Here is a 27,310-nt window from a genome sequence, read left to right as displayed (position 1 = left end):
TCTCCCTTTCTCTCTCTCTCAAATAAATAAATAAAATCTTTTAAAATAAATAAATGAATAAATAAATCTTTTCAATGAAGAGTACTGGGTCTACCGGACAGCCACATGCAAAAGAATGAAGTTGAACTCCTACCTCACAAGATATATAAAAATTGACTCAGAATGGATCACAGACCTCAATGGTAAGTCTGAAAACTATAACATAGTTAAAAGAAAATATAACAAGAGTATTTACAATAACTAAGATATGGAAATAACCTACATGTCCATCAACAGATGAATGGATAAAGAAACTGTGAATTGTGGTATATGTACACACACTGGAATATTATTCAGTCATTAAAAAAATGAAATCTTGCTATTTTTGACAACAGGGAGGGATCCTGACGGCATTATGCCAAGTGAAGTAAGACAGAGAAAGAAAATCGCTGTCTGATCTGTCTTATATGTGAAATCTTAAACAAAGAGACAAACAGAAAAACCTGCCAAACTCAGATACAGAGAACAGTAGTTGCCAGAGGTGGGCGGGGGTGTGTGTGTGTGTGTGTGTGTGCGCGCGGGGAACAGGGGATGAAAAAAAAAAATAGGCATCCAATTCTGTTCGTTCAATTTGGCAATGCTTGCTTTCAAGTGCACTTCTTAAAATGACTTTATCTAACTGAAACATTCCCCATAACAACCAGTGTAATTTTAGGTTGTTTTCGTAGGATTTTGACTTTTTTTTTTTAAGATCTACAGGTTCTGTGACCACCGTCGTACCCAAAAGGTGGACTGCTCAATTATCTGAAACTTAAGGATACCATTTCTTCAGATAAGCCTTGGGTTTCTCACAGCCAAATTAATACCTGAGTGGGGTGTGGCACTGGGCTGGGACATTGTGGTGTTTTACAGTGTATCTCACTGCTCGGAATTTTTCTTGAGGTTGACAGGTGCCCTTATGTCACTCTAACCTGCTCCATTACCAGTTTAGGAAGCATGGGAGTCTTAGACTCAGGTGGCAAAAAATATGGGAAAAAAAATTTATAAAAGAAAATACAGGACTAAATCTTCATGACCCTCATGGATTGAACAACAGTTTCTCAGATCCGACACCAAAACTGTTAAGTGACAAAAGAACAATACAGGGATGGGATTTCATCAAAATAAAATTTGTCTTCTTCTTTTTTTTTAAATTTAATTTTATTTATTTATTTGACAGAGAGAGAGATCATAAGTAGGCAGAGAGGCAGACAGAGAGAAGGGGAAGCAGGCTTCCTGCTGAGCAGAGAGCCTGCTGCAGGGCTTGATCCCAGGACTCTGGGATCATGACCTGAGCCGAAAGCAGAGGCCATTGAGTCACCCAGGCGCCCCAAAATTTGTCTTCTTCTAAGGACGCTATCAAGAAAGTAAAAAGACAACTCAATGGGAGAAGGTATTTGCAAATCACATAGCTCATAAGAGATTGGTCTTGATACAAGATATAAAGAACTTTTATAAACCAACAATAGACAAAAAACCCAATTTAAAAAAGGACAAAGGGTTTGAATTGACATGTCTACAAAGAAGGTAGAAAAATGGTCATTAAGCACATGAAAATTCATCAGTCATTGGGAAATGAAAATTTAAAAACAGAGCAAAATACCACTTCATACCCACTTCAAAGCTAAATTCAAAAAGACAGATAATAACAAGTGTCGACAAAGATGTGGAGAAATCGAAACCCTCCTACAGTGCTGGTCCACGGTAAAATGGGACAGCCACCAGGGAAAACTGGAAGTTTCTCAAGGTTTAAGTTGACCATAAGGATTACCACATGGGGGGCGCCTGGGAGGTTCAGTGGGTTAAGGCCTCTGCCTTCGGCTCGGGTCATGATCCCAGGGTCCTGGGATCGAGCCCCACATCGGGCTCTCTGCTTGGCAGGGAGCCTGCTTCCTCCTCTCTCTCTCTGCCTGCCTCTCTGCCTACTTGTTAATCTCTGCCTGTCAAATATATAAATAAAATCTAAAAAAAAAAAAAAAAAAAAAAAGGATTACCACATGGTTCAACAATTCCAGTCCTACAAAGAGACTCAAAAGAAATGAACACATGTGCACACGAAAACCTGTACAAAAATGTTCACAGCAGCGCTATTCCTGATGGCCAAAAAGTAGAAATGACCCAAATGTTTGTCAGCTGAGGAACAGGTAAACACAAGGGGTCATAATCTGTGTCGTGGAATATTATTCAGCCATGAAAAGGACTGGAGTTTTGATTCATGCAATAGCAAAGATGAACCTTGAACACACAGTACAAAGTGCAAGGAGCCAGACACAAAAACCACATTGTGTATGATTCCATCAGTACAAAACGTCCAGAGCAGGCAAATTCATAGAAAGCAAATTAGTGGTTGGGAGTTGGTGGGCGGGGGGGAGTGGGGAGTGACTGCTGGTGAGGAAAGTTTCTTTTGGGAACATGAAAAGGTTCTGAAATTAGACAGTGGTGATCGCCACACAACTCCATGAAGATGCTAAAAATCACCTGACAGTACACTTTATCTTAAGACTTTACTTTTTAAGTAAAGTCTTACTACACCCAACGCGGGGCTCAAACTCACAACTCAAGATCAAGAGTTGCATGCTCGGGACACCTGGGTGGCTCAGTCAGTGAAGCATCTGCTTGCAGTTTGGGTCATGATCCTGGAGTCCTGGGATTGAGCCCCACATCAGGCTCTCTGCTCAGCGGGGAGCCTGCTTCTCCCTCTGCCTCTGCCACTCCCCGTTTGTGCTCACTCATTCTCTCTCTCTCTGAGAAATAAATAAGCAAAATCTTCAAACAAAAGGACACCTGGGTGGCTCAGTTGGTTAACCAACTGCCTTGGGCTCAGGTCATGATCCCAGAGTCCCAGGATCGAGTCCCACATTGGGCTCTCTGCTCCTCGGGGAGCCTGCTTCTCCCTCTGACATTCTTGCCTCTCATGCTCTCTCTCATTCTTTCTCTCTCACAAGTAAATAAATAAAATCTTTAAAAAAAAAAGAGTCACGGGGCGCCTGGGTGGCTCAGTGGGTTAAAGCCTCTACCTTCAGCTCAGGTCATGATTCCAGAGTCCTGGGATCGAGCCCCCCATCAGGCTCTCTGCTCAGAGGGGAGCCTGCTTCCCCCCCCCCCGCCTGCCTCTCTGCCTACTTGTGATCTCTGTTTGTCAAATAAATAAATAATTAATTTAAAAAAATAAAACAAAAAGCAGGAGAGCAACCCAAGTACCAAGAAGGAAGCAAGTCCATCATCTATAAAAAACACTGCTGGGGGCCTAGGTGGCTCAGTTGGTGGAACAGCCCCTCCTGCTGCTCGCTCGCTCGCTCTCTCCTTTCAAATAAATAAATAAATCTTAAAAAAAAAAAAAAAAAAGGATAAAAACCACTGCCAGCCCACACAAACCCTCCCAGAAAGGCCCGGGCCTCTGACTGTGGCCTAGCCTCATCCTGCCCTCCTCCAGCCTTATCCCCTCCATGACCCTGATCTTAGTCACAGCCTCCGTCTCCTGGTGGCATGCCTGCCCAGTGGGTGCCTGATGCCAAGTGGCGACAGCAGAGGGGCAGCCCAGGTCGGAGTGGGGCCCGCAGCAGGCCAGCTGCCTTTGCTGAGGGAGTACCTGTTAGCAACTGAGACGCACGGCTCGTTTACGAGGAGGAGAGGGCATTCTAAAACAACTAATATGCCCTGGGCACCATACAAAGGGCAGGGGCACCCCCAAGAGCAAGGCCCTGGCAGCAGGGCACCAACCTTCTACTGGGTGGAGATGGACAATAAACCAAGTAAATGGGTAGAACCATGACAGGGAGTGACGAGGGCTTCCAAGAAAAAACAAGCAGGGCAAGAAGATGGGGTAACAAGACGGAGGCGTTTTAGCAGTGGGGCCAGGCAGGGCCTGTAGAGGAGGAGACCTGACCACAGGTGGAGGTGACAAGTGATCCATCAGGTTATCTCAAGGAATGGGCTTTCAAGGCAGAGGAAGAGCAGATATGCAAAGGTCCTGAGGTAGGACCCTGTTTCACAGCTTTGAGGAACAGTGAGGAGCCTAGTAGAGCCAGAAGAGAACAAGTAAGGGAGGGAGGGAGAGGAAAAGAAAGAGAGAAAAAGAGGAAGAAAGAAGGAAGGAAGGAAGTGAGTACTGACACAATTGGACACTCATATGCAAAAGAATCTTAACCTCCATCTGTATCTCCTAAGTCCTACATAAATTAACTCAAAATGTACCTGACTCATGAGCCACACAGAGCCAGGAGCACACGTGTTTCCCGCAGCATTATTCACCGTCGCCGAGAACTGGAGACAATGCACTGGCCTTCAGAGGGTGAACAGGTCAGCAGACCGTGGCCCAGCCACACCATGAAATAGCCCCCCAGCAAGAAAAAGGACCGAAGGGCAGTTGCCTTCAGCCCGGATGGTTCTCCAGCGTGCTACACAGAGGGAGACATGGTGGACTCAGAAGCCGCGTGGGCTCATTTACATAAGATTCTGGAAAAGGCAAGACCACAGTGTGGAGAGCCCATCCTCATCCTCAAGTGCCAGGTGCACAGGGTGGGGAGGGGGAGACCACAAAAGGGCACAGGGGGACTCCTGGGGGGCACTGCAGGTGTTCTGTCTGTTGATCGTGCTGGTGGTGACACAAGCCTGCTTGTCTGTCAAAACAACTTTATGCTAAAAACGGTGCGTTGACTCTATGTAAATGATACCTGGAGGGTGGGAAACAAGCCGAGGGGCGAGCAGGCGCTCTTTGTGGCGATGCGGGGAGATCTCCAAGAAACACTGTCCAGTAACAAGCTCACCGCTCCGACCAGGCTGTAAAGCTGTGCAGGGGGAAGGGAGAACCAACACACACACGTTTGCTTCTGTCGGTCCGGAGCCCGGGCGGGCACACGCCCCCGGGGAGCAGGGCAGTGAGCTGTAAGGGCACTGGCTGCAGGGGCAGAAAGGGAGCAAGGCCTCCCTCTCCAACCATTCTGGAATTTTGGAACTTGGTGCCATACTGAACATACTACCGATTTAAGCCATCAAGAACCACCTTTGAGGCTTCCAAAGGATGGTGTATGAAAAGGAGAAAAAGAGTGAACCACTGCGGGGAAAGCTGACAGACACCGCCTTGACCAAGAGATCAAGGTCAGCATCACCCACGGGAAGACCTGTCATGGGTGATGAACCCGACAGGATGTGGAGGGAAGGGCTCCTTACCTCTGTGTTCTTCTCCCCAAACCTGGAACCCCCCATCTCATCATGGAAATACCAGAAAAACCCAAACTGAAGGACATTCTATCAAATGCCAAAGGCATGAAAACCAAGCAAAGAGGGTGGTGCGGTCACAGACCAGCAGAGACTCTGGAGGAGGGACGACTGGCCTGCAGCGTGGCATCCCGGCTGGGGTCCTGGGACAGAAAAAGGACACAGTGGGGAAAGCTGGGGAAATCTGCAGTAAATCTGGCTTTCCTTAATGATAACAACCTACCAAGGTTCATTTCTCAGTTTGAGGAACCCACGTACCATGGGGCAGTGGCTACATGGGCGCTCTTGCTACTGTCTTTGCTCCTTTAAACTTAAAACTAGCTTATTTTCGGGGCACCTGGGTGGCTCAATCATTGGGCGCCTGCCTTTGGCTCGGGTTGTGATCCCAGGACCCCCACATCAGGCTCCCCGCTCGGCGGGAAACCTGCTTCTCCTTCTCCCACTCCCCCCATTGTGTTCCTTCTTTCTCTGTCAAATAAATAAATAAAATCTTAAAAAAAAAAACTTGTTTATTTTCGGGGCGCCTGACTGGCTCAGTCAGCTAAGCGTCCAGCTTTGGCTCAGGTCACGATCACAAGATCCTGGGATCGAGCCCCAGGTCGGCTCCCCACTCAGCACAGTCTGCTTCTCCTACTGCCCCTCCCCCCACTCGTTCTCTCTCTCTCTCTCCCACCCAAGTAAATAAAATCATTAAAAAAAAAACCAAACAACAGACTTGTTCTTCTTAATTTGGTCAATCTAAAATTGTTCCAATATAAAAAATGTATTACAAGCAAAACAAAGGCAAAAACTCCTCCAGACAGTGAAGAGCGGGAATTTGGCTTGAGGCGGACACATTCTGGCAGGAAACATGGGCTTCTAATGGCACTGGGGGGAACGGGCCGCAGGAACCTCTGCCTTACTCCGGGTGCGTCCTAAAGGAATGACTCTTACCTCACAACGAACAAATAAATCTTAAACTTGAAGAGAACTGAAAACTCAAGCCAATGTGTCATGTTCTGCTGGTGCTGGCAGCGTGTTCCGGGGGGAGCCTCCCTCCTTGGCCAGCTGCGCGCCCGGAGGCCCCCCTTCCGGTGACCGAGGCCTGGCAGCGCCGGTGGCAGGTGTCAGCAGGACAGACGCCAGAGGCTGGACTTCCGTCAGAACGGCTTCCCCCCAGACGAGGGGAACTCAGTGTTGCAAGACAAGACGAGCCGACTCAAACCACAGGAAGGCTCCCTCAGGCTGAGTGGGTGGCTCCCTGTCTCTGGTCGCAGTCCCCCAATCCTGATTTAGAGAACCCTGGCACTCTGTCGCCCCGCCGGAGAGCGAAAGAACAATGTCTGAAGGCATCATCCTCAAAACCACCGGCTCCCTGGCTACCGGGCCAGCTGCGAGCCTCCTGGACAAGGAGGCTGTGGCCATCCGGAGGAACCCTCCCCATCAGCAGAGAACACAGAGGCCCGATGGCCTGAGACAGGCAGGGCTGTGTCCCAGGCCCACCACAGGGGCGTCCTCCGGGGCTGGCCTGGCCGTGCCAGGGTGTATCACCCAGCAGATGGCTGTCACCCCAGCTGGGACTGTTCCTGCCTCCTCTGCTCACCAGCCAGGCTGGCTGCCAGTCCATTTAGACTCTTATCGCTGGGAAAAATGTATCACGCAGCAGAGTCTCCAGGACGCGTCCTCCTCCTCCGTCTGGGCGTGGGGGTGTCACCAAAGGGGCTGGGCAGCTCTGCTGGCCACCTGTCCATACCCTGCAGATCTACAGTCCGAGCGGGTTCAAGTTTAGCCAGAAGTCTCCCGTTACAGAGCACGGGTTTTCCATGCTATGGCTCATGACCAGAATCTCCTGGGAGTTTTAAGTTGGTCTAGGGAGGCATGCTGGTATTTTATGACCTCTCCCCCTAGCTCCCTACGGGAGGACGACCCCCAGTGACTCTCTTTCCACAGTTCTGCCCTGGTCCAAGTGGGGACTCGGGCATCCTGCCTTAAGAGCTTCAGAGCTCACCACAGGGACCCCGTGGTGAACGTGCCGGGCAGAGTTGTCCCCACTCCCGCCTGACAGCCAGGTACAAAGCAAGAGTTAAGGGGGCGGCTCACTGGAAGGTCTGTGGGGCTTCCATTGCCCCAGCCTAGGGTGGGGGCCCCTCTGACGCCTGGGTAAGTCAGCCCAGACAGACATCCGAGCTTGGTTGGCCCTGGGGTTTAGCGCAGTACTGTCATTACTCAGTGTCCACCGGACAAATCACAGTCCTGCCCATGAAGAAGATGCGCGTGCCTCTGGCCCCCTTGGAGCAGCTCACGCCCCACTCTCCACTGTGAGCCCCAGCAGGGAGTCCCAGCCCCGTCCTCCAGCCCCTTTTCTCAATGAACGTCTATGCAGTCAAACTGATCCAATTCTGATTTCTAGGGACATTCATTCAACAAATACGCAGGCTCCTACTACTAGCATGACAGCAAGGAACACACAGACAAAATTTCCTGCCCGTGAGAACCTGCCATTCTATTGGGGGTTGGGGGGAGGGGCACAGGTGGTGTGGACAGAGAGAGAGACAAACAACGAAAATAATTTCAGGTGCTAAGAAGAGCTCAGAAGAAAACACGTCAGGGAAGGGGGTCTGAGAGTGCCAGGCCCAGTGTGAGCCAGGGTAGGTAAGGGCTGGCCTCGAAGAGAAGGGAGCTTTCCTCAGGGACCCAAGAAGAGACCTGAGGGCAGGTCACACAGAACTCTGGACAAAGAGGAGATGCAAATAAGGGACAAACGAGGCCTCAGGTGAGAGTGAGCCTGGGGGGTTCCAGGAGCAGGCTGTGTGGCTGGAGGGATGAAGGAGGGGGAGACTGGGAGAAGGGGAGGGCAGGAGGTGGGGGGGAGCACAGAAGTTGGGAGGGAGGCGGGAGCCAGGGCAGGTTGTGCCAGAGGAGGGACATGCCCCGACTCAGGGGTCCACGGGCACCCAGAGTGTGTGGGGGCTGAGGGCAGGACCCGAGGAACCAGGGTGTAGGCGGCTATTCTCAGTCAGACTGAGCTAAAGGGGAAGAGCAGGGTGAAGCGTGAGGGGGAGGACCTGCTGACCAGTCCCAAACCAACGCCAGGGAAGCAGCTCCGTGATGGCGTCTCGACCACCACGCCGGGGGGAGGGGAGGACCACATACCCCGCACTGGCCACCGCACTCCTCTCCCACATGCTGTGCAGGTGCCCCTGCCCACGTGCAAATCCTGGGACTAGATGACCAGGAAGAGCCTCAGCATCCACCCCCAGCGGCTGGCAAATATCCAAGGTGCCTCGGTACCCTGCCCACTACACGGCCGCGACCAAGAAGAAGGGGGATGAAGGAGGGTGCGTGTCGGGATGAGCTCCCAGTGTTGGGACGGACGCGATACTGCACACCTGAAACCAATGTAACACTGTATGTTAACTAACTGGAATTAAAATTTAAAAAACTTAAAAAGCCAAAAAAAAAAAGGAAGAAAGAAAAAAGAAAAGGACAGAAAAGACAGCACCGATGAATAGGGCTCAAGCCACAAGCCTGATAGGCAGGCAGGATAGGCACAGTATGAATTCAAAGGAATGCCAACTCCTGCCCATTCTCCTCACCTCAATGGAAAGACCTATACCTCCTCCAGGAAGCATTCCCTGACCACCACTTCCGCCCCAAGGCTCCCTATCAGAACCTGTGTCTTCCATGTGCCTCCACACCCCTTGTCACTGTGCCTCCTGAGAGGACAAGCAGCTCTGGGGGCTCACTCACAGCAACGCCCCCATTCAAGTCCAGCCTCTGCAGCTTGCTAGGGGGCGCCATTCTCCGCCGGGGCCAAATACTGACTGACTGAATCTGTGGGCAAGTGCGGGGACTTGGACACCCCCACCTGCATGCCTCCCGCCCCAGCTGCCTCGTCTGTAAGAGGGGGCCGTCCCCAAAGGACACATAGGCAGTGCTCTGCGCCTGGCACACGGCAAGCATGTCGAGGATGTGGAAAGTCTGTTCGGTGTGGGAGGAAGCCCAGGGCCACCCCCAAAGCCCACTGAGGGAGGCCCATCAAGCACCTGAGGTGCGGTACTGGGCCTGCCAGTGGGCACTGCGAGAACCTGGGGGGTTGGTTTATTCGACACCTGGCCTTGTTCTAGAAATTTCTGAGGCCACGGTGCAGGACAAACAGGGCAAGAAGAGTGAAAACTCAACCCTCGGAAGCTGGGCCACAGGTTGAGGGTGCCACTCCAGGTCCAGGCCAGCAGGCCCCGTGAAGATCAAGGTTTCTGGGTTCAAGTCTGCCCACCCACAGCTCCAACATCCCTGGGCAGGCCTCTCTCAGTCTCCTCACCAGTTTACAGGGACGGAGCATCGACCGGCCTCAAAGTGAGAAAGGCGCCCGGTGCCAAGGCCCCAGCGTGGATGACACACACGGAGGGTGCCGCCACTTCTCATAGGGACAGTCATGGCAACTCCCGCTGGCCTCCTTCCTCCATTCCTTAGCCCTCTGGGGCCATCAGGAAACTCCAAGCAGCAGTGACAGATGCTCCAACACAGAAAGACCTCTGGGACGTGTTAAGTGGCCAGAAAGCAAGTTGCCACACTATGTGACTGGGGTGGTCTCAATTCTAGAAAGCAGGCACGCTGAAAAAGAACCAACTGCTGGGGCGCCTGGGTGGCTCAGTGGGTTAAAGCCTCTGCCTTAGGCTCAGGTCATGATCTCCGGGTCCTGGGATCGAGCCCCGCATCGGGCTCTCTGCTCAGCGGGGAGCCTGCTTCCCCCACCCCACCCCCCGCCTGCCTCTCTGCCTACTTGTGATCTCTCTCTGTCAAATAAATAAATAAAATCTTTAAAAAATTTAAAAAAAAAGAACCAACTGCTGGCAGGGCTCAGATTTTCCACAGGTTCCGGCAGGGATTTCTGGACAAAAACACACAAGAGGGGTCTGGCAACTTGTGTGTTTTCACCCCAACCTGACGACGGGGCTCCCTGTGGAGCCGGGAGGACGGGACGGGGCTAAAGCGTGTTCTTCCTCATCAGTTTCCCTTTTCACGAGAACTTGGCCTTCGGTGTCCTACTTGCGTAATGAAAGTTTAGGGAAAGCAGGCCTCCCACGGGCACGCTCCTGACCATCCCGTGCCTGCTGGTTCAGGCCTGCATCTCAGCCCCCTCTCCAAGAGCGCAGCAGCAACCGTGCCCGCCCTTCCCCCTGCAAGGGACACTCTGCCCCCAGGCCTTCGAGCGGCCCGCTGCATTGCAGGGCACCCACCGAGCCCCTGTCTGAAGAAGCCCCCACCCAGCCCGTTCTCTCCGTCCCCCGACCATCGTCGCCGCACTTCATGTTCAGAAAGTTGTTCTTATAACCGTTCACCCAATCTCTGTCCATCCTGGTCCCCGCGGGACTCCCAGCACCTGGCAGGGGAGGTGCTCCTGGACCCAGTGCGGCTGGACACTCGGCTAACAGCCTCGAAGGATGCTGGGAGCGAGAAGCTGCTCCACCGTCCCCTCGGCCCCCTCCTCGGACACAAAGGTCATGGCGTCCACTGTCCACTCCATGCCTTCCCACCCCTAATGTCCCTGAGCACCCGGCTCTGGAGGAGATGCGCCCAGTTCACCGTCCAGTTCCTGCACTCCTCCCTGTGTGACTTCAAGTCAGTTCCCCCCTCTGGCCTCAGTTTCCTCACCTTTGCAAAGCAAGGATGCTAAGAGCAGCAGCCCAGGGCTGCCGGGACCACATGATCAATTTTTGGACAGAAATCCCCAGGGGAGGACACAGAGCGATGCTCAACAAACATCACCTCCTACCGGGTCATAAACATCCAGTAGCCGGTGAAGCCAGGAGTCACCCAGCTCCCTGTTCAAGCTGAGGGTGACTCCGGGAGGGAAAATCTCCAGCACCCATCAGGGACCTCACTGCCAATATTAACAGGAACCCGAAACGCACCCAGAAGCGGAGTCTTTTCTCTCCCGGGCCATCTTGCTTCAGAGGCAAGGCAATTTGTCTTTTATTCGGATGGGAGCTAATGCCCTGTAAATATCTCATTATTGGCTTGCATTTTCCCAAAGCTTTCACACAATAAGGACTTAATTACAGCATGTGGTTAGCAACGCCAGTAAATTAAGGGTTCGCTGATGTTCCCATTTTTTCTTGCAATTGAGGGCCCTGTAATTTCGGCATTTCCACTCGAATCCGTCAAGAGCTTGGCAGATGTGGCTCTGACCCAAATGCAAACACCTGGCGAGACACGTGGTTCCCTTCTGTTGGCATGAGCTCTGAAAACCCTCAATCTAGAACTGTCCACAGGCTCGGCCTCTGCCCTCAGCCGGAAACCACCAGCTCACTGCTGGTACCTAGTGAGGGCCAGTATCCCTGGACAAGTAAGTCTGAGAAAGCCCTCGGCTGCCCGGAGCTCAGCTCTGGAGGTCTTCCCGGCCATAAACATAATCCAAACACGCAAAACCAAACCAAGAACCATAAGGGGAGACCACCCACATGGTGGGTGGCTTTCTGGCAGCATACACCTTCCCAGGCTCTTTGCTCCGAAAATACAACTGCTTTGAACCAGATGAGAGCACACCTCAGCTGGGTCCGGGAAACGAACAGGTCTCACACAGCCTTCCGAACCCTTAAATCCTCTTCCCGCTCCCCAGTAGCTATTTCATAGCTGGGTGTCCAACACCCTGTCTAGCCAATTCGCTACTGTGGGGCATTTTTGCTCCCCATCTCCCACCACCACAGGCTAAGTGAGCATAAATGACTCTCACACCAAGTATCTGACCCCAGCCACCATTTCCACTTAGCAACGCACCAGTAAGAGGCCCCCCGCTAGCATTTCTGGATCTGGCTCAGTGGAGGGTCCCGGTTGGATCCCTGCCGGGCCAAAGCCAGAATGAGGCCCGCCGCATGAGACATACTCAATTTATGGTTCCGCTAAAATAAGGTGGTTTTATATAAACAAAGTAATTACGAATTCCTTTTCTTTGCGGAAAAAGAAATTAACTGATGGTGAGTCCTCACCTGGGGCTTTTGCAAAATACAGGGCTCTCCTATTCCACAAGGATTAGCTCATTTGAGCCTCAGCCCGCTCCCAGGGGAGAGGGAACATTCTGAACCCCATTCTCCAGATGTGAGAAGTGAGGTACGGAGAAGTGAGGTCATTTAGTGGACCTGTGACAGGGACAGCCACATTCCCACAGGAGCCTTTGGATGCTCCCCATTCAGGCTCGCCCAAGTACTACTGACCACACAGGCAAAGGAACTTTAGTTTTGCTCTGCAAGGAGAACGGCTGTCATTTTCCAGGCAGCTTCAAACACCTATGACTGTGAAGGCACATGCCTTCAGGGCAGGCACATGCCCACAGTCTGGCAGGGGCGGGAGCAGCCAACAGTCATCTGACAGGTATCTGTCCCGCACCCACTGTGTGCCAGGCAGCCTGGTGCGGCCATGTCTCCTGGAGGGACACATCACTCAAGACCAAATGGAAATGAGGCTGGAGATGGTAAAGACCCATGGGCAGCTGAGTCTTGTCAAAAGAAAAATGGCACTGGACCCCTCTGTGAACCGGCAAATGCTGTTCACTGAGAAAATCAAGGTAAAGCTGAATATCGAAGGCAAGAGCCCTCAGCTTTCCCAGAACCACGTCCAGAAGGATTGGAATGGCGCCACCACAGCCTTCCCTCCACTCAGAGCCTTCCCAGGCCCCCCACCCCACCCCACACCAGCGCCTGCTAATCTCATCTGCCCTGACTGTCCTGCTATACGGGCCTGCAGGCGGGCCCATCTCAGGGCCTTAGCACTGGCCGTTCCCACAGCCGGAGATGCCCCCCAGAAAATCTCTACCAGTGGCTCTTCCCTCACCTGCTTAAGTCTTAGCTCAAATGTCATTTTCTCAAAGAGGCCTTCCCTGACTGCCCCTCCCCTGGCCCCTCCTATTTAAAACCCTAACTTGCCCCTGCCCTCTCCAAGAGCCTGCTCTTCTAGTCCTTAACAGTTATCCATTTCCACCCTGTTTCTTCCTTATCTGCCCCCTTTCTTATCTGCCCCCCAGCACAGGGGTTTTGGTATCTTGCTCAGGGCCATGTCTGCAGCCCCCGAACAGGGCCGGACACACGAGTACGCGTGCTCAGGAAACATTTTTCAGTGAACAAATGAAAACTGCACAGCGTTTTAAGTACTTTTCCTGTGCTGGACACTCTTTCGAGAATTTAGTCCTCGCTCCACCCTCAATGACAGGCACCAGATGACTTTATCTTCCCCAAGAGGTAAAACACACCCATCTGGTCACCTGAAAGGGGCCCATGAGGGGACACTGTTAACAGCCCCATTCCCGAGCTGGGGATACTGAGGTTCAGAGGGGAAAGGCTCACGGGATCAAGCCCAGCCCTGGGGAAATTCTGAGCTGGGGGCCTCAACCTCAGCTTCCTCCTCTTCTCCCAAGGAAAAATTTCCCAAGCTCCTCCCTCCATTAGGCTGCTGAGGCTAAAAGACCAGGGTCAATGGAGAGCCACATCCTTCCCCCTTCTTGGGGCCACATGCTAGTACAGGGCAAACAAGCCAAGAGTCTTAACCTCAAAGGTTTCCAGGGCCAGGCAAATGTAAAATGCGCCTGGGTGGGTATTAGGGAGTAGTGAGGAGTGTGGCACCTCATGCCAAGCAAGACTCAGGCCTAAGGAGGCCAGAATACGATGATCGTAACAACAGTTGCTATGGGCACAGGGTCAATGTACTCGACACCCAGTAACTCATGCAGTCCCCCCAGGGAGGGTCTAGTTATCACCCCGTTTTACAGAAAAGGAACCTGAGTCCACTTGGCCAAAGTCACACACCCAAACACGCTGGAAGTCAGGCCTAAGGCCCGGAGCCCATGCACACCACCACTACACTTGAAAGGTGTGCAGCTAAGCACTGCAAAAATCTGAATTCTGATGCAAAATATAAATACTGGCAGCTAATTAGAAACAAAAAAGATTTTAAACACTATGCAGGTGAAACAAAAAGACCAGCACGCAGGCCTGGGCCCCCAGCTGCCACTCTGCAACCACTGGTACAGGCTGAGCTAACTGGGCCATTCTCCCTCGGACCACATTCTTCGAAAACCAACAGGAGGTGACAATGAAACAGCACCGCCCGTGCTGACCCCCTGGTACAGGCCCTTGACATACTCTCTAGCTTGTTCCTTGAAACCATCCAAGATGTCCACTGTTAAGGGTCCACAGCCCAAAGAAGCAAACAGGTTCTCATTCAAAATAAGGTCTGCCTGCCATCCCCCTAAGGCAGGGCTTGGTAGCTAAGAAACCTTACCCACGCTCCAGAAATAAAAAGAAGTTAGCTCTGTTTGAACAACCCATATCCAAGAAGCTTTTTTTACAAGTCTGGTTCTCAGGCCCTGAACTAATGCTCTTAACGACCAAGGTCACATTGCAGGCTTCTGGGAGCAGGTTGCCACAGGAGCCCACTCAGTTGTAGGTGCCTGGGAGGGTGGGTAAGAGAGAAAGGGGAGGGGCAGAGAGGCAGAGGGGAGGTGGGCAGGGGAGACCCCGGGTCCCCAACCTAGAGCCCCCAGTTCCTCACTGAATGGCCCTGAGCACGAGTGCTCTGCTGAGCCTCAGTTGTCCGATCTGTAAAGTGGGATCATAGCAGTGTCGGCCTCATCAGGCTTCAAAGCAGTCCAGTGTGTAACTCAAAACACTTTCATTCTGATTAGTTTTTGTTGCTGATATAAGAGGAACCAGTGTGGGGAGTAACAGCCTGTCCGTGTCGACCTACTGTGCGCCGGACACTGTGTTAAGGACTTTCAATACACCGTATCCCTGCATCACGGCAACAGTCTTGTCGAGGAACTCATCACCCCATTTTTAGGAGGGGAAACTGAGGCTCAGAGAGGCCAAACCACATGTGCAAGGTCACAAGGCAAATGACATGGACTGAGCTTTGCTGTGTGCTCACTGAAAGCCTGGGCAGGGAGGAAGATAACCATGCAAAGGGGCCCACAGCCCAGCCCAAGGCTCAGCCCAGGCCCAGCTGACCCCAAGTCCACACCTTTCCGCCATAGTGGACAACAGGCAAGGCGCCAGAGACAGAGCAGCAAAGGAGGAAATTCATGCCTCTGAGAGCAAAACTCCCGGCCTCCGGGAAGGCAGGGTGGGGCTGGGCACCCAGCTGGGTTCCAAGGAGCCCTAGCCTGGTGCCCTTGGGCCAAGGATGAGTCTTTACTGAACCTCCCCGCTCAAGCCTAAGCTGGGGATAAGAGAACCTCCACCTCGCGCACTGCAGGGTTCAAGATGCTGACAAAAGAACTCAGCCTGGGGCCGGCCACAGGAACATTACCCCTTAACACCGATAACAACCACAGTAATAATAACGATGACTATGATGTTATCATTCAACAGCCACAGGCACAAATCGAGTCCTTCCCAGAATGGAGAAGTGACAGTCCATCTGGGAGGCAGAAGGGCAAGAAGCGGGGGAAGGGAGAGGAAAGAACCGAACACCCCTGGAGGCCACATGTCCAGCTCTCATTCATCTGCTTCCTGAATCCTGGAAACAGCCCACAGAGCGGAGTCTGTCCACTGGACAAATGGGTAAACTGAGGCTTCCAGGGCTGCCCAAAAGCCTTATCAGGCTCCAACAAGGGCCCTCAATTTGCAGGCTTCTGCTTGGGAGTTAGCCTGTGTTCTGGGGCTCCAGAGCACTGTGACAAGGGCGGGGAAAGAATCCTGCAGAAAGTTCCCCCGCAGGGTCCTACTTCTAACTGACAGGGAAATTCAGGTTTCATCCTTCAGTTCCCTGTCCTCTGCATGCTCCCACCACCGCCTTGCTACTGTAGAGGTGGGGCCAGACAGCCAGGGCTTGCCAGGGCACTGATGGGCAGACTAAGATAACGCCAGACACCTGTACAGACAGACAAAAGGATCCATTCGGGAGAGAAGCCAGCGTTTGCCAGAGACCAGGCTTTGGAGTCAGCCTAGGAGAACCAGACAACCGAGCCCCCCAGGGTCCAGCCAGCCAAGTCAGGCTGCAGAGGCCAGCCAGAGTAACCCAACAGAGGCACGGCTAAGTGTTAAAGTCTGCGAGGGGCACGGACCGGCGGCCAGACAGCACAGGTCACCCCAGACAGCTAGCCAGGCAGCAGGGGCCGCCCTGAGGGACTGGACAGATGGACAGCCAAATGGTGGTGGCAAGGAGTTCTATCCAGGACAGAGAGACAGCCAACCAGACGGCAGGGGCTGCTCCAGATAAATCAACAGCCAGCCAGACCACAGGGGTCGAACCAATAAGTATCTAGCTGGCAGGTTTCGGACAGACAGAGAAGAGGGACCTAACCCTGACCCACTGGCAACCAGATGGTAGAATTCAGCCACGAAAGCTGGGGACCAGAAGAGTCGGCGACGGTCCACCGCACTTCCTGGCCCACGCACCTCAGTTGGTGAGACGCCCCAAGGGCCTGAGCCGGATCCGCAGACCCTGCAGGAAGCCCTCCGCCCAGGGCGTCCCACAGAGCCCGCCTCCCTGTCCCCGTCCCCGTCGCGGGCACGCAAGCGCCGCAGTTACGCCGGCTGCGCAGGGCGCGCCATTCCCGGTCCGCCCTCCGCGCCCTAGGCCGCCGCCCGCCCGCCGTCGCCGCCGCGCTCGCTCACCGGCCGACGAAGTTCTCGAGCACCGAGCTCTTGCCGGCGCTCTGGCCGCCCACCACGGCGATCTGCGGCAGGTCCAGGTGGCAGTTCTGGCCGATGGAGCTGAAAGCGTCCTGCAGCTTGTTGACCAGGGGGATCAGCTCTTCCATCCCGCGGTTGCCCATTGCGCCGGTGGCCCCGGCCCGAGCGCCCCGCGCTCCCCGCCTGCCCCGGCCCTTAACGACGCGGCCCCGCGGCGTCCGCGGCCGTTGCTCCCCGCCCGCCCGGGCCTCGGCGCGACGCCCGCTCCCGGCTCGGCCTCACAGTCGCCGCCTCATCCGGTTCTCAGACGACACCCGACCCGAGCGACCTCCCGCCCGGGCCCCGGGGCTGCGCCCAAAGCCCTCACACCGCTCCCGATTGGCCGGTCGCTCTGCCACTCGTACATGCGAGCCAATGAAAGAGAGGTATAGGCCTGTGGTTGAGTGACCCTTCCCCCGAAAGACCTCCCGGCGGGCCCATTGGACTCCAGAACTGTCGATTTTGCGCAAGAGCCAATAGCGTGGGGGCAGCGAGTTGTCAAGGCCAGGAGGCGGTGTTTCGGAAAATATAGGAAAAATAGGCTCCGCCTACTGTGGGAGGCACCCTATGGGCAAGAACGCCCAAGTCTTATTGGCAGGAAGACCCGCCAATCAACAGTGCCGGCCAATGACGTTAGGGATCGATTCATCGACTCCGGTTTGTCCCTTGACACTACCTAGTTCCCTAAGAATTCCCCATTGGTTTATATAAATATCACTCCATTCCTCCAGCCAACAAAGCCAAAGAGGACGAGCTTTGACCTCCGAATCCTGACTTTGATCGAGAACTTCTCTGTCAATCAAAGAATCTCCCGTTCTTGTGATTGTTGTAAGTCTGTTAGAGAGTCTTCTGGAGTAAAGAATAAGGCACACCATACTCGCCGAAGGGCGACACCTCGTGGTCGGACCCGGTAGTGATAGTCGCTTCTGAGTTTCCGGCCACTGGAGAAAACTACAAGTCCCAGAATGCATCTCGGCCCTAGGTTGCAAACCAGCATTTCGCGCCGGGTTTCAAAGCGCTTTGAACCGCAGTGCTGCGTTAGTAGTTCCTGGGGAGAGGCGGTTTAGCGCTGCATCGTTGGCTCTCGTTTTCATTCCTGTAAAGTCCTACCTCCACGCTTTTGCAAATGCTGTGCCCTTTCCTAGGATTACCTTCCGCTCACGCCCCGACTTGATTCCGCTACCGCCTGTAACGTCGTTCCCCCGCCTCTTCAACTTGAGCGTTTCGTGACCTTTTCGAGTACCCAATGAAACTCAACGGATCCTCTCCCCAAGTAAAGATATTATTTTGCAGTCGGTGTTGGGGGTTCTGGGAGCTAGGAATCTTGACCTCATGGGAAAAAAAGCCAGGGATAGGTGGAAGTATTTTATAAAGTGATCTGATTCCCCTGGGCATAGATTGGCCAGAGAGAAGCCCAATAAGGAGTCAGATGCAACGGAGGTAGGGAAGGGGGCTGATGAGGCAGTAACAGGGGAATGGCAGTGTCCAATGGTATATGCCTGCTCCAAGACCTAAAACCCGGGTCCCAGAGAGGTGGGCAAAAAGTCAACCGACAAGGCTTCGCACTGCAGCCTTGACCACAGTGACGGAAGCCTGGAAAACACCCTACATCCCCTTCGCTGAGCTCGTTAAATAAATACTGTGCAACAGCTGTTAAGACAGGAAGTCTTCATGTTCTGACGTGTAAACAATTTGAAATATACTCAGAGGAAAAAAAGGTACAGAACTGCACACAAAGGGCGTCCACATTCTTGAAAAATATATATACATGGACAATCTCTGGGAGAATACACAAACCGATCAAATAGTTTCATTTTTATGCTATTAGAATACTGGATCCTACACATTGTACACAGGATTACTTTTTCAATATAAAACCCATATCTTCTCTCCTAAGAGCAGCAGCTCTATAGTTGGCCCCATCTAGGTTAAATCATGTGCCTATTTTTTTGCTCACTTCATTCCTCTGAACCTGTCTCATCTGTAACACAGGGACTGCAGCTACAAATACATTACAAAGTTGCAAGAATTAAACACACATGGCAACTACTTAGAACAGTACTAGGGGGGTGCCTGGGTGGCTCAGTGGGTTAAGCCTCTGCCTTCTACTCAGGTCATGGTCTTAGAGTCCTGGGATTGAGCCCCACATTGGGCTCTCTGCTCAGCGGGGAGCCTGCTTCCCCCGCCCCCTGTGTGCCTCTCTGCCTACTTGTGATCGCTCTCTGTCAAATAAATAAATAAAACCTTAAAAAAAAAAAAAAAGAACAGTGTAAGCACCTGCTAGAGCACACCTACTGTCACCATCACTGTGTTTACTGACAGCAAAATTAAGCCATGCGTCAAGAGTCAAGGTTCAGAGCAGAAGCTGGGGGGGGGGGGGGCGCCGCCCACACACTACCTCTCAGTGGTGACCTTGGACGAGCTACTTTTCCTTTCTGCCTGTTTCCTCACCTGTGGAAAGTTGGGGAACAAGTACCCACCCTCAGGCTGGCTGGGGGGCCTGAGCCACAGGAAAAAGGATGCAGCTCCCGTGCTGGGGTACGTCCTACACGCCAAGCTGCGCCAGGTGGTTTCCAGAGAACTGCTGCTGCCAAGGTGACTTATTATCAATGGGGGAAGCAGGGATTGGGGGGGGCATGGAACTGGACACAACACGGGAATGATACACTGGCCACGGGGACACTCAGAAGAAGAGGACCAAGACAGGCCACCTTCCCAAGAAGGCACAGATAACACTCTAAATTAGAATAATAATTAAAAAAAAAAAATCCTTGGGTACCTCCCAGTCCCTCCCCTCTCCCCCCCCTCCTCCCGCCCCCCAAACCAGATCAACTCAGAGTGATCCCCACCGAGGCCAGGGCTTCAGTGGCCCAGGTGGGACAGAGGGTGGGGTCCCCATACATGGTGCCCATGAAGTCCCGGACGAAGTCAGGGAAACGCTTCTCCACGATGCTGGCCCTCACGGCGCTCATCAGCTGCAGCTGTGGGGGGTGGGGGAGAATGTCAGCCAAGGTATCAGCCAGGGGGCCCCAGGACCCTCCCCAGTCCCGCCCCCAGGGCCTGGCCCACCGGGGCACCTGGTAGGCAATATTGTGGACGGTGAGGTGATGCAGGGCGGCCGTGTTGTCGCTGTGCAGCAGAGCGTGCAGGAAGGCCCGGCTGTGCCTGGGGACAGGAGGCTGGGGCTCAGCCCCTCGGAGTCCTGCTGCCGTCCACACCCTTCCCCAGCCCCTGGGCCCAGCTTCCCCTACTTCTGGCAGGTGGGACAGGCACAGTTGTTGTCTATGGGCCGGAAGTCCTTCTCATACTGCTTCTTCTTCAGCTGCAGGCTCCCGGTGGGCACCAAAGCTGAGCCAAAGCGCTGGGGGAGGGGTGGACGAGGGCAAAGGGGAGGGTGTCAACCAGGTCTTCATCCGCACCGTTCCCCCCACCCTGCCCCCACCCCATCTGCCCCCTGCCCAGGGCCTCACCGCCGTCCGCGTGGGGAAGACGCAGTCGAACATGTCACATCCAAGAGCCACGCAGACCACCAGATCGGTGGCATAGCTGAGAGGACGGCCGTGGCAGGAGGGAGCAGAGAACCTCATGCCCTGCTCACACACTCAGGTCTCCCCCCACCCCACAGACACCCCAACTCCCCGGACACTGGGCCACCTTCCCCCCAAACCGCCCCCAGAGGAAAGCCGTGTCCTCATCCGGTCCCCTCCCAGGCAGGGCCATTGTCCTTCCACCAACACCAGCCCCGGCAGGAGTGCCCAGGAACCTGCTCGCTCCCCACAGGTAGGGCCGCTTCCCCTCCCTCCACATACCCGACCCCCATCAGGTAGCGCGGCTTGTCCTTAGGTAGCCTTGAGGTGCTCAGTGCCACCATCCTCCAGAACTGGCCCTTGCTCTCGCCCCCGCTCAGGCCCCCGATGGCGAAGCCCGGCACGTCCCTCTTGGTCATCTCTGGGGGTACAGGGCAAGGTGAGGGGCCACCAGGCAAAAGAAAATACGCCGCCTCCTCAGCAGCCCTGGGGCAGACCCTGCCCACCCAGACATCCACAGTCCCTCGGGAAGAAAGGGGAGTAGTGTGTGTCTGTCTGTCTAAAGGCTGCTGGTGTTCTCAGTTCCCATTTGTTGGGTGCCTGGCGCGTGTGAGGCCCCTCCCCTCCTGCAATCCTCAGGACAGGCCCACAGCCTCTGCTCCCTTCACTGCCACTGAAGACAACACCAGGTATGTTGCGAATCTGAGCACTTCCCAGATTCTAGAACCTAGGACATCCCATGTGCTGGATAATAGTCTGTCCTCAAACTCTAACGTTTCGGCGGCAAAACATGTCGAGACTCCCACCAACTGGGGTAAATAACCCCACAGGTCTGGGCTGGCCACCAAGAGAGTTAGGTGCAAATTTCCGAGCATTCTGCATTTTAAAAGTGGGCCACTAGGCCCCAGAAAGGCAGCTCTGTGCCGTTGTTGGGGTGCTCGGGTCTCAACGCTGGCCCAAGGCCGCATATGCCAGAGGCTGGATGTGAACCCGGGTCCAGCCTCCGAGCCCAGCCGTGTCTGGGGCCCCAGTTGCCTAGTTCCACCACAGGAGGCCACGGCATCGACAAAATGGACCCGGTCCAAGGGTCAGTTTTCGAAGCTGGAATGAGCAGCCGAATCCACGGGGTGGGGGGACAAGTTGTTCAAAGGTGGCCTCCCAGCCCCTCCCCGTGGACCCTGATCCAGTCGTGGGGAGAAGCCAGACGGCACTGGTACAGGTGAGCTTGGAGCATTTTGAGAAGCATCAGCGTGGCCGCAAACCGAATCTGCTAGGGCAAGACCAGCGTGGTTTGTTGTTGTTTTTTTTAAATGAGCGAACAGAGAATGCCAGGAAATGTTCCACATGTTAAGGCTAATGTTTCCTGAAGTCTTGGTTTCTGCTTTCATCTATGTCCACACATACTGAGCTGTGACAGGAAATGTGTCTCTGCCTGGGGGGGGGTCTCTGTTAAAAAGACTTACTGGACTGGGAGCTGGGCACAGCTTGAGAAGAAAAGGAATTACAGCAAGGATGTTCTGCACAACGGTACACACGGATGCCAGGCGGAGGCCCAAGACTTTGGACAGACTTTCCTGTTATCCTCTCACTTCGACCCATGACATTGGGAACATGTGCCCATTTTACAGAGGAAAAAAGGGAGCCTCAGAGAGGCCAAGCCAGTAACCCAAGGGTGCACAGCCAAGAAGCAAGAGATCAGAGGTCTGGATCCGGCCAGCCAAACTCTAGGACTCAGAGTCTTGCCTATGACACTTCGTTGCCTTTGAATCCCCATTTCTATCTCCCTTTTGTCTCCATTGCCACGGCCCTTGTGTAGGCCTGTCACTCTTCCCCTGGGCAAATACTCCAGCCTCTTTATGGGCTTTCTGCCTCCTATCCTACAGGGATATTTTCCATGATGCCTCTTGGTCGCTGTCACTCTCCCACTCAACAGCCCTCCATGGCTCCCCAGTACCTCAGTGAGGTATCCCAGGGCCTCCCATGTCAGCACAAAGCCCTGGGCCCCACCCCTCACTCCTGACCCTGGAGAGGAACCAGCACCTGCACCGGTTAATGCTGTGGGTACTACAGCCCAAGAACTGGGTCTAAACCCCAGCTCTGCAACGTCCAAGCTGCGTGGCTTGGGGCAAGTGACTAGACAGCCCTGTGCTTCAGGTTCCTCTTCTGTAATCTCGGGAACCTGGGAGTTCCCACCTTAGAGGATGGTTATGAAAACTCTGGATCAATCTGTGACCGGCCCACGGCATAGCATCCAGTGAACACCCCCCAACCACCAGCTGTTGGAATGACTATCATTCGGCAAACATTCTAGTCCGTTCTGCCCCCAGGCCTTTGCTTCAGCTATTCCTTCCACCCCTCAATAACCACCGTGCGCACCATCACATGCCAGGCCCATGGGGGGCCCTCAGTGATGGACAAGCCCTGGATGGACCAGCGCATGGGTCTACCTTCGAGGCAGGTGGTCCGGAGATCCGCGTCTAGCCCACCCTGGATGATGGCAAAGAGGTTTTGCTTGTCTGGTCGCTGATGGGCTGCGATGCACCGGTCCAGCCAGCGGATGGACCTGTGAGAGGGCCCAAGTCATGAGCTGTAGGGGAAGCGGACAAGGCTACAGGACTAGGATCTGCTCCCTGACACACACACACCTGTACATAGCCTCCTCCACGCGTGGCCCCGTCACAGTGCTGCTGACCACATCATCTAGTTGCATGATGATGTCCGAGCCTGGGGGGGATAAGACAGAAGCACCATCACTGGGAAAGCCTTCACTTCCTGCTGGGGAAAAGCTGGACCTTCAAAGTGCCTCCCTGGGTCTTACTGGCTTCCACACAGCCCCCCAGTCTGTTCATACAACAACCAGAGGGAGGTTTTGAAAATACCCATCGGATCTCGCCTCACCCCAGCTGAAACCCTGCCGGAGCACGGGGAATGAAATCCCACTCCGGCAGAATTAACCTTCGAGAGCAAAATGTTGTGTATACAAAGCAAACTGCCCCGGTGTGGCAGGCAACGGGACCACGGGAGCCCAGGTGCCCATTAACAGGTGTCTGGCTCAGTAAGTCAGGGTCCAACCCTTAACACAATGTTCCTTTCCCACAATTCCAAAATCTAGAAACTTCTCAAAACCAAAGACTTTATCTCATGCCTACGGCATATCTAATTTGACATCAAAACCCAAGATAGTCATTATCTTTAATAAAATCCGATTTAGCAGGTGACTTATTCAGTCTCAAAAAGGAAAAAGAAATCTGACATATACTACGACGTCATGGCCATTAGGCTCAGTGAACTAAGCCAGACACAAAAAATGACAAATACTGTATGATTCCATTTGTATGAGGTCCCTAGAGAAGTCTAGGGACAGGAAGTAGATGGCGGCAGCCAGAGGCTGAAGGAGGGGGATGGAGAGTTAGTGTTTAATGGGAACGGGGTTTCAGCTTTGCAGCATGAAGAGTTCTGGAGAAGGATGGTGGTGAACGGTTGCACAACAGTGTAAATGTGCTTAGTGCCACTAAATCAGACACTTAAAACACGGTTAGAGTCAGCTGGCTGACTCAGTCAGTAGAGCTTACCACTCTTGGTCTCACGGTCATGAGTTCAAACCCCACATGGGGCATGCAGCCTACTTAAATAAATTTTAGAAATAAAATACTTTTTAAAGATTTTATTTATTTATTTGACAGACAGAGACCACAAGTAGGCAGAGAGGCAGGCAGAGGGAGAGGAGGAAGCAGGCTCCCTGCTGAGCAGAGAATCCGATGCGGGGCTCGATCCCAGGACTCTGGGATCATGACCTGAGCCGAAGGCAGAGGCTTAACCCACTGAGCCACCCAGGCGCCCCGCCGAAGGCAGCTTCTTAACCGACTGAGCCACCCAGGCGCCCTGATAGCTTTATTTTTTAATGGTAAATTTTATGTTACGTGTATTTTGCCACAATTTATTTTTTTTAATTTTTTAAATTTTTTTTGAAGAATTTATTTATGCAACGTAGAGAAAGAGAACACAAACGGGGGAGCAGCAGGTAGAGGGAGAAGCAGGCTTCCCCCTGAGCTAGGAACCCGGCACGGGGCTCGATCCCAGGACCCTGGGATCACGACCTGAGCCAAAGGCAGACACTAAACCAACCGAGCCACCCAGGCACCCCACCATCTTTTTTTTATTTTTTGAAGATTTTATTTATTTCTTTGACAGACAGAGATCACAAGTAGGCAGAGAGAAGGAGAGAGGAGGAGGCAGGCTTCCCGCTGAGCAGAGAGCCCAATGCGGGGCTCGATCCCAGGACCCTGGGATCATGACCTGAGCCGAAGGCAGAGGCTTTAACCCACTGAGCCACCCAGGCGACAACCCCCCCATCTTTTTTTAATGGAAAGAGGGAAGTTTAACAGGGTGCTGCCCAGACCTACCAGGACACTGTGTATGTTGCATTATCCTTCTAAAATACTACAATTCTGAATTAACCTGAAGAATTTCAGATGAGGGGCTGTGGATTTATACGTGTTAGAAAAGCTCAGGGAAACACTGCCAAGATGCATCATTCCAGGAAAAAAGCACGGTGCACCGCACAAACCAAAGATGGGGCAATTTGAGAATCAATATGGATCGATTCAACTGAAGAAACTGAGACACATCAAATACATCTAAACCCATGGTTAAATAAACAAATGAGCAAACAAACCAACCAACTCACAATTACATGGTGATCCTAAAAACACTAAAGATTCATTCATCCCTGGGGGGCCTGGGTGGCTCAGTGGGTTAAGCCTCTGCCTTCAGCTCAGGTCATGGTCTCAGGGTCCTGGGATGGAGCCCCACATCCGGCTCTCTGCTCAGCAGGGGGCCTGCTTCCTCCTCCCCCTCTGCCTGCCTCTCTGCCTACTTGTGATCTCTCTCTCTCTGTCAAATAAATAAAATTTTTAAAAATAATAAAAATGGGGCGCCTGGGTGGCTCGGTGGGTTGAGCCTCTGCCTTCGGCTCAGGTCATAATCCCAGGGTCCTGGGATCGAGCCCCACATCGGGCTCTCTGCTCAGCAGCGAGCCTGCTTCCTCCTCTCTCCCTGCCTGTCTCTCTGCCTACTTGTGGTCTCTGTCTGTCAAATAAATAAATAAAATCTTAAAAATAAATAAATAAATAAATAAATAAATAAATAAAAATGATTTAAAAAAAATAACCTGGGTGATAGATGAAGAAAGAACATGACCATTTTGGAACTCCTCATGGCATGAGAGTCCCAGGCAAAGAGCACGATGACTCCCGGGGAGATCCCAGCAGAGGTTTGGCGCTCCCTGATGGAAATACACACGCTGCGAAGCCCTCTCGCTACAGGAAACCAGAACCTGATTTGCGCAAACCTCGAGATCTGACTACCAACTACAGTAAATCCAGAAGGCAGAAGAAGAGTGTTACATGCATCGTGGGGATGCGATCAGCAAAATTCAGACCCTGGGACACCCTATGGGGAAAAGAAACTCATCTCTTGAAGGAGCAAATTTATGAATAAATGAACGAACAAATGAATGAATGATGAATGAATGAATGAATGACGACTGAATGGATGAATGAATGAATGAATGAATAGGCGCCCAGTGGTGAGACGGAGCCCCACCTCCAACCCCATTCTGCCTCCTCCTTCAGTAGGGCTCTGCTTGGGATGCTCTGCCTCTCCTCCTGGCCCTCCCCTCCTCTGTCCCAAATAAATAAATAAATAAGGTCTTTTCAAAAAGGAAGACGACAGGAAGGAGGTACAGCTAGAAACTACATAATGTGCACTATATACAATATATACCACAGAGAAATGTTCATTGTCTTTATCAAGGGATGAAGGATATTGATATAAACAGGAAGGACAGAAGGCTTCCCCCATCGCCCCCTTGTTGCTCTCATTATTTCTCATTATTAATCGTTGCCCCGCTAATTTCCATTTAAGAGAAAGAACAGCTTTAGAGATATGATTAAAGCTCCTACATGCCAGGCACTGTGTTAAGCGATGAACAAACATTACGTCATTACTTCTGTGAACTATCCTCACTTGAGTTGGCTCCTCTGAAGCTCAGGCAGGGGGAGTGACTTACCCAAAACCGAGCATCCCCTAAGGACCCGGCCCGCCTCACCTCCACCTTCTAGAGGCAAGGCAAGAGCAGGTGGCCCAGGATTCGCTCACCTAAAGCGTTCTGGATCTCCACGGACTTCTCCGGGCTCAGAAGGGTCTCATCGCCATCGTAAGGGGAACGGAAGCGGACGCCCTCCTCCGTCACCTCGGAAAGGGACACTAGAGACACCATCTGGAAGCCGCCGCTGTCCTGAGGGAAATCCCACCGCAGGGCTGTCAGGGGGGTGGCGCCCTGCAGGCGCCCTGGGATCCCGGCCCCGACTCCACCTCACCGTCAGTAGATTGTGGGGCCAGTTCATGAAGCCGTGGAGACCGTGGGCTTTCTGGATCAGCTCGGGGCCCTGGGTCAGGAGAAGAAAGGAACAGGTTAGTGGGGGGGGGGGGGGCGCTACCCTGAGGGCTCATGTTGGAGGACAGGCCTGGCCACCTACGGTCCCCGCCGCTCCCTCCTGCCCGTGCCTCGGAGGTGCCCGTACTCCCCACTACCTGCCATCTCCCCATCAAGGCAGAACCGACCCACCGGCCTCAGACCCAGATGATAGGTGTTGCCCAGGCAGATGCGGCAGCCCAGAGCGTCCAGCTGCTCGGCCGTGATGCCCTTCATAGTGGCCTGCGTGCCCACTGGCATGAACACGGGAGTGGCTACCGGCCCGTGCGGCAGCCGTAGCTCCCCTGCCCGGGCCCTGGATCGGCTGCACTCCGCCACCAGCCGCATGATTCGCGGAGCCGACTCCAGAGACGTCGGGCTGACTGCTGCCGCCATTTTAGCTAAGGGAACCACGTGGCCACTGCAAC

At 53.3% G+C, this 27,310-nt stretch overlaps 2 protein-coding genes across 10 annotated transcripts in view; both read right to left on the bottom strand.

Moving 5' to 3' along the window:
• DNM2 (dynamin 2) overlaps positions 1 to 17,129 on the bottom strand; it is an 82,654-nt gene extending 65,525 nt beyond the window's left edge. For 6 of the 9 annotated variants that reach the window (XM_032884019.1, XM_032884018.1, XM_032884011.1 and 3 more), the window contains exon 1: positions 16,824 to 17,128. In XM_032884019.1, coding sequence (XP_032739910.1) covers positions 16,824 to 16,984 — 161 coding nt within the window. In that variant the 5' untranslated portion in view covers positions 16,985 to 17,128. Of the gene's footprint in view, positions 1 to 16,823 lie in introns of all 9 variants that reach the window. The other 3 variants (XM_032884013.1, XM_032884015.1, XM_032884016.1) reach the window with 1 other exon arrangement.
• Positions 17,130 to 19,679: 2,550 nt separating this feature from the next.
• Positions 19,680 to 27,310, bottom strand: QTRT1 (queuine tRNA-ribosyltransferase catalytic subunit 1). Its single transcript, XM_032884009.1, has 10 exons — positions 27,036 to 27,310; positions 26,788 to 26,856; positions 26,567 to 26,705; positions 23,053 to 23,131; positions 22,855 to 22,970; positions 20,690 to 20,828; positions 20,351 to 20,426; positions 20,132 to 20,241; positions 19,958 to 20,045; positions 19,680 to 19,861 (listed from the first exon to the last, which is right to left on the bottom strand). Exons 1-10 carry the CDS (start codon positions 27,276 to 27,278, stop codon positions 19,709 to 19,711), a joined length of 1,212 nt encoding a protein of 403 aa, XP_032739900.1. The 5' UTR covers positions 27,279 to 27,310; the 3' UTR covers positions 19,680 to 19,708.

This window comes from Lontra canadensis, unplaced genomic scaffold (assembly GCF_010015895.1).
Source record: "Lontra canadensis isolate GAN:19392208 unplaced genomic scaffold, GSC_riverotter_1.0 scaffold88, whole genome shotgun sequence".
Taxonomy (NCBI): domain Eukaryota; kingdom Metazoa; phylum Chordata; class Mammalia; order Carnivora; family Mustelidae; genus Lontra; species Lontra canadensis.
This window is presented reverse-complemented; position numbering and strand designations above follow the sequence as displayed.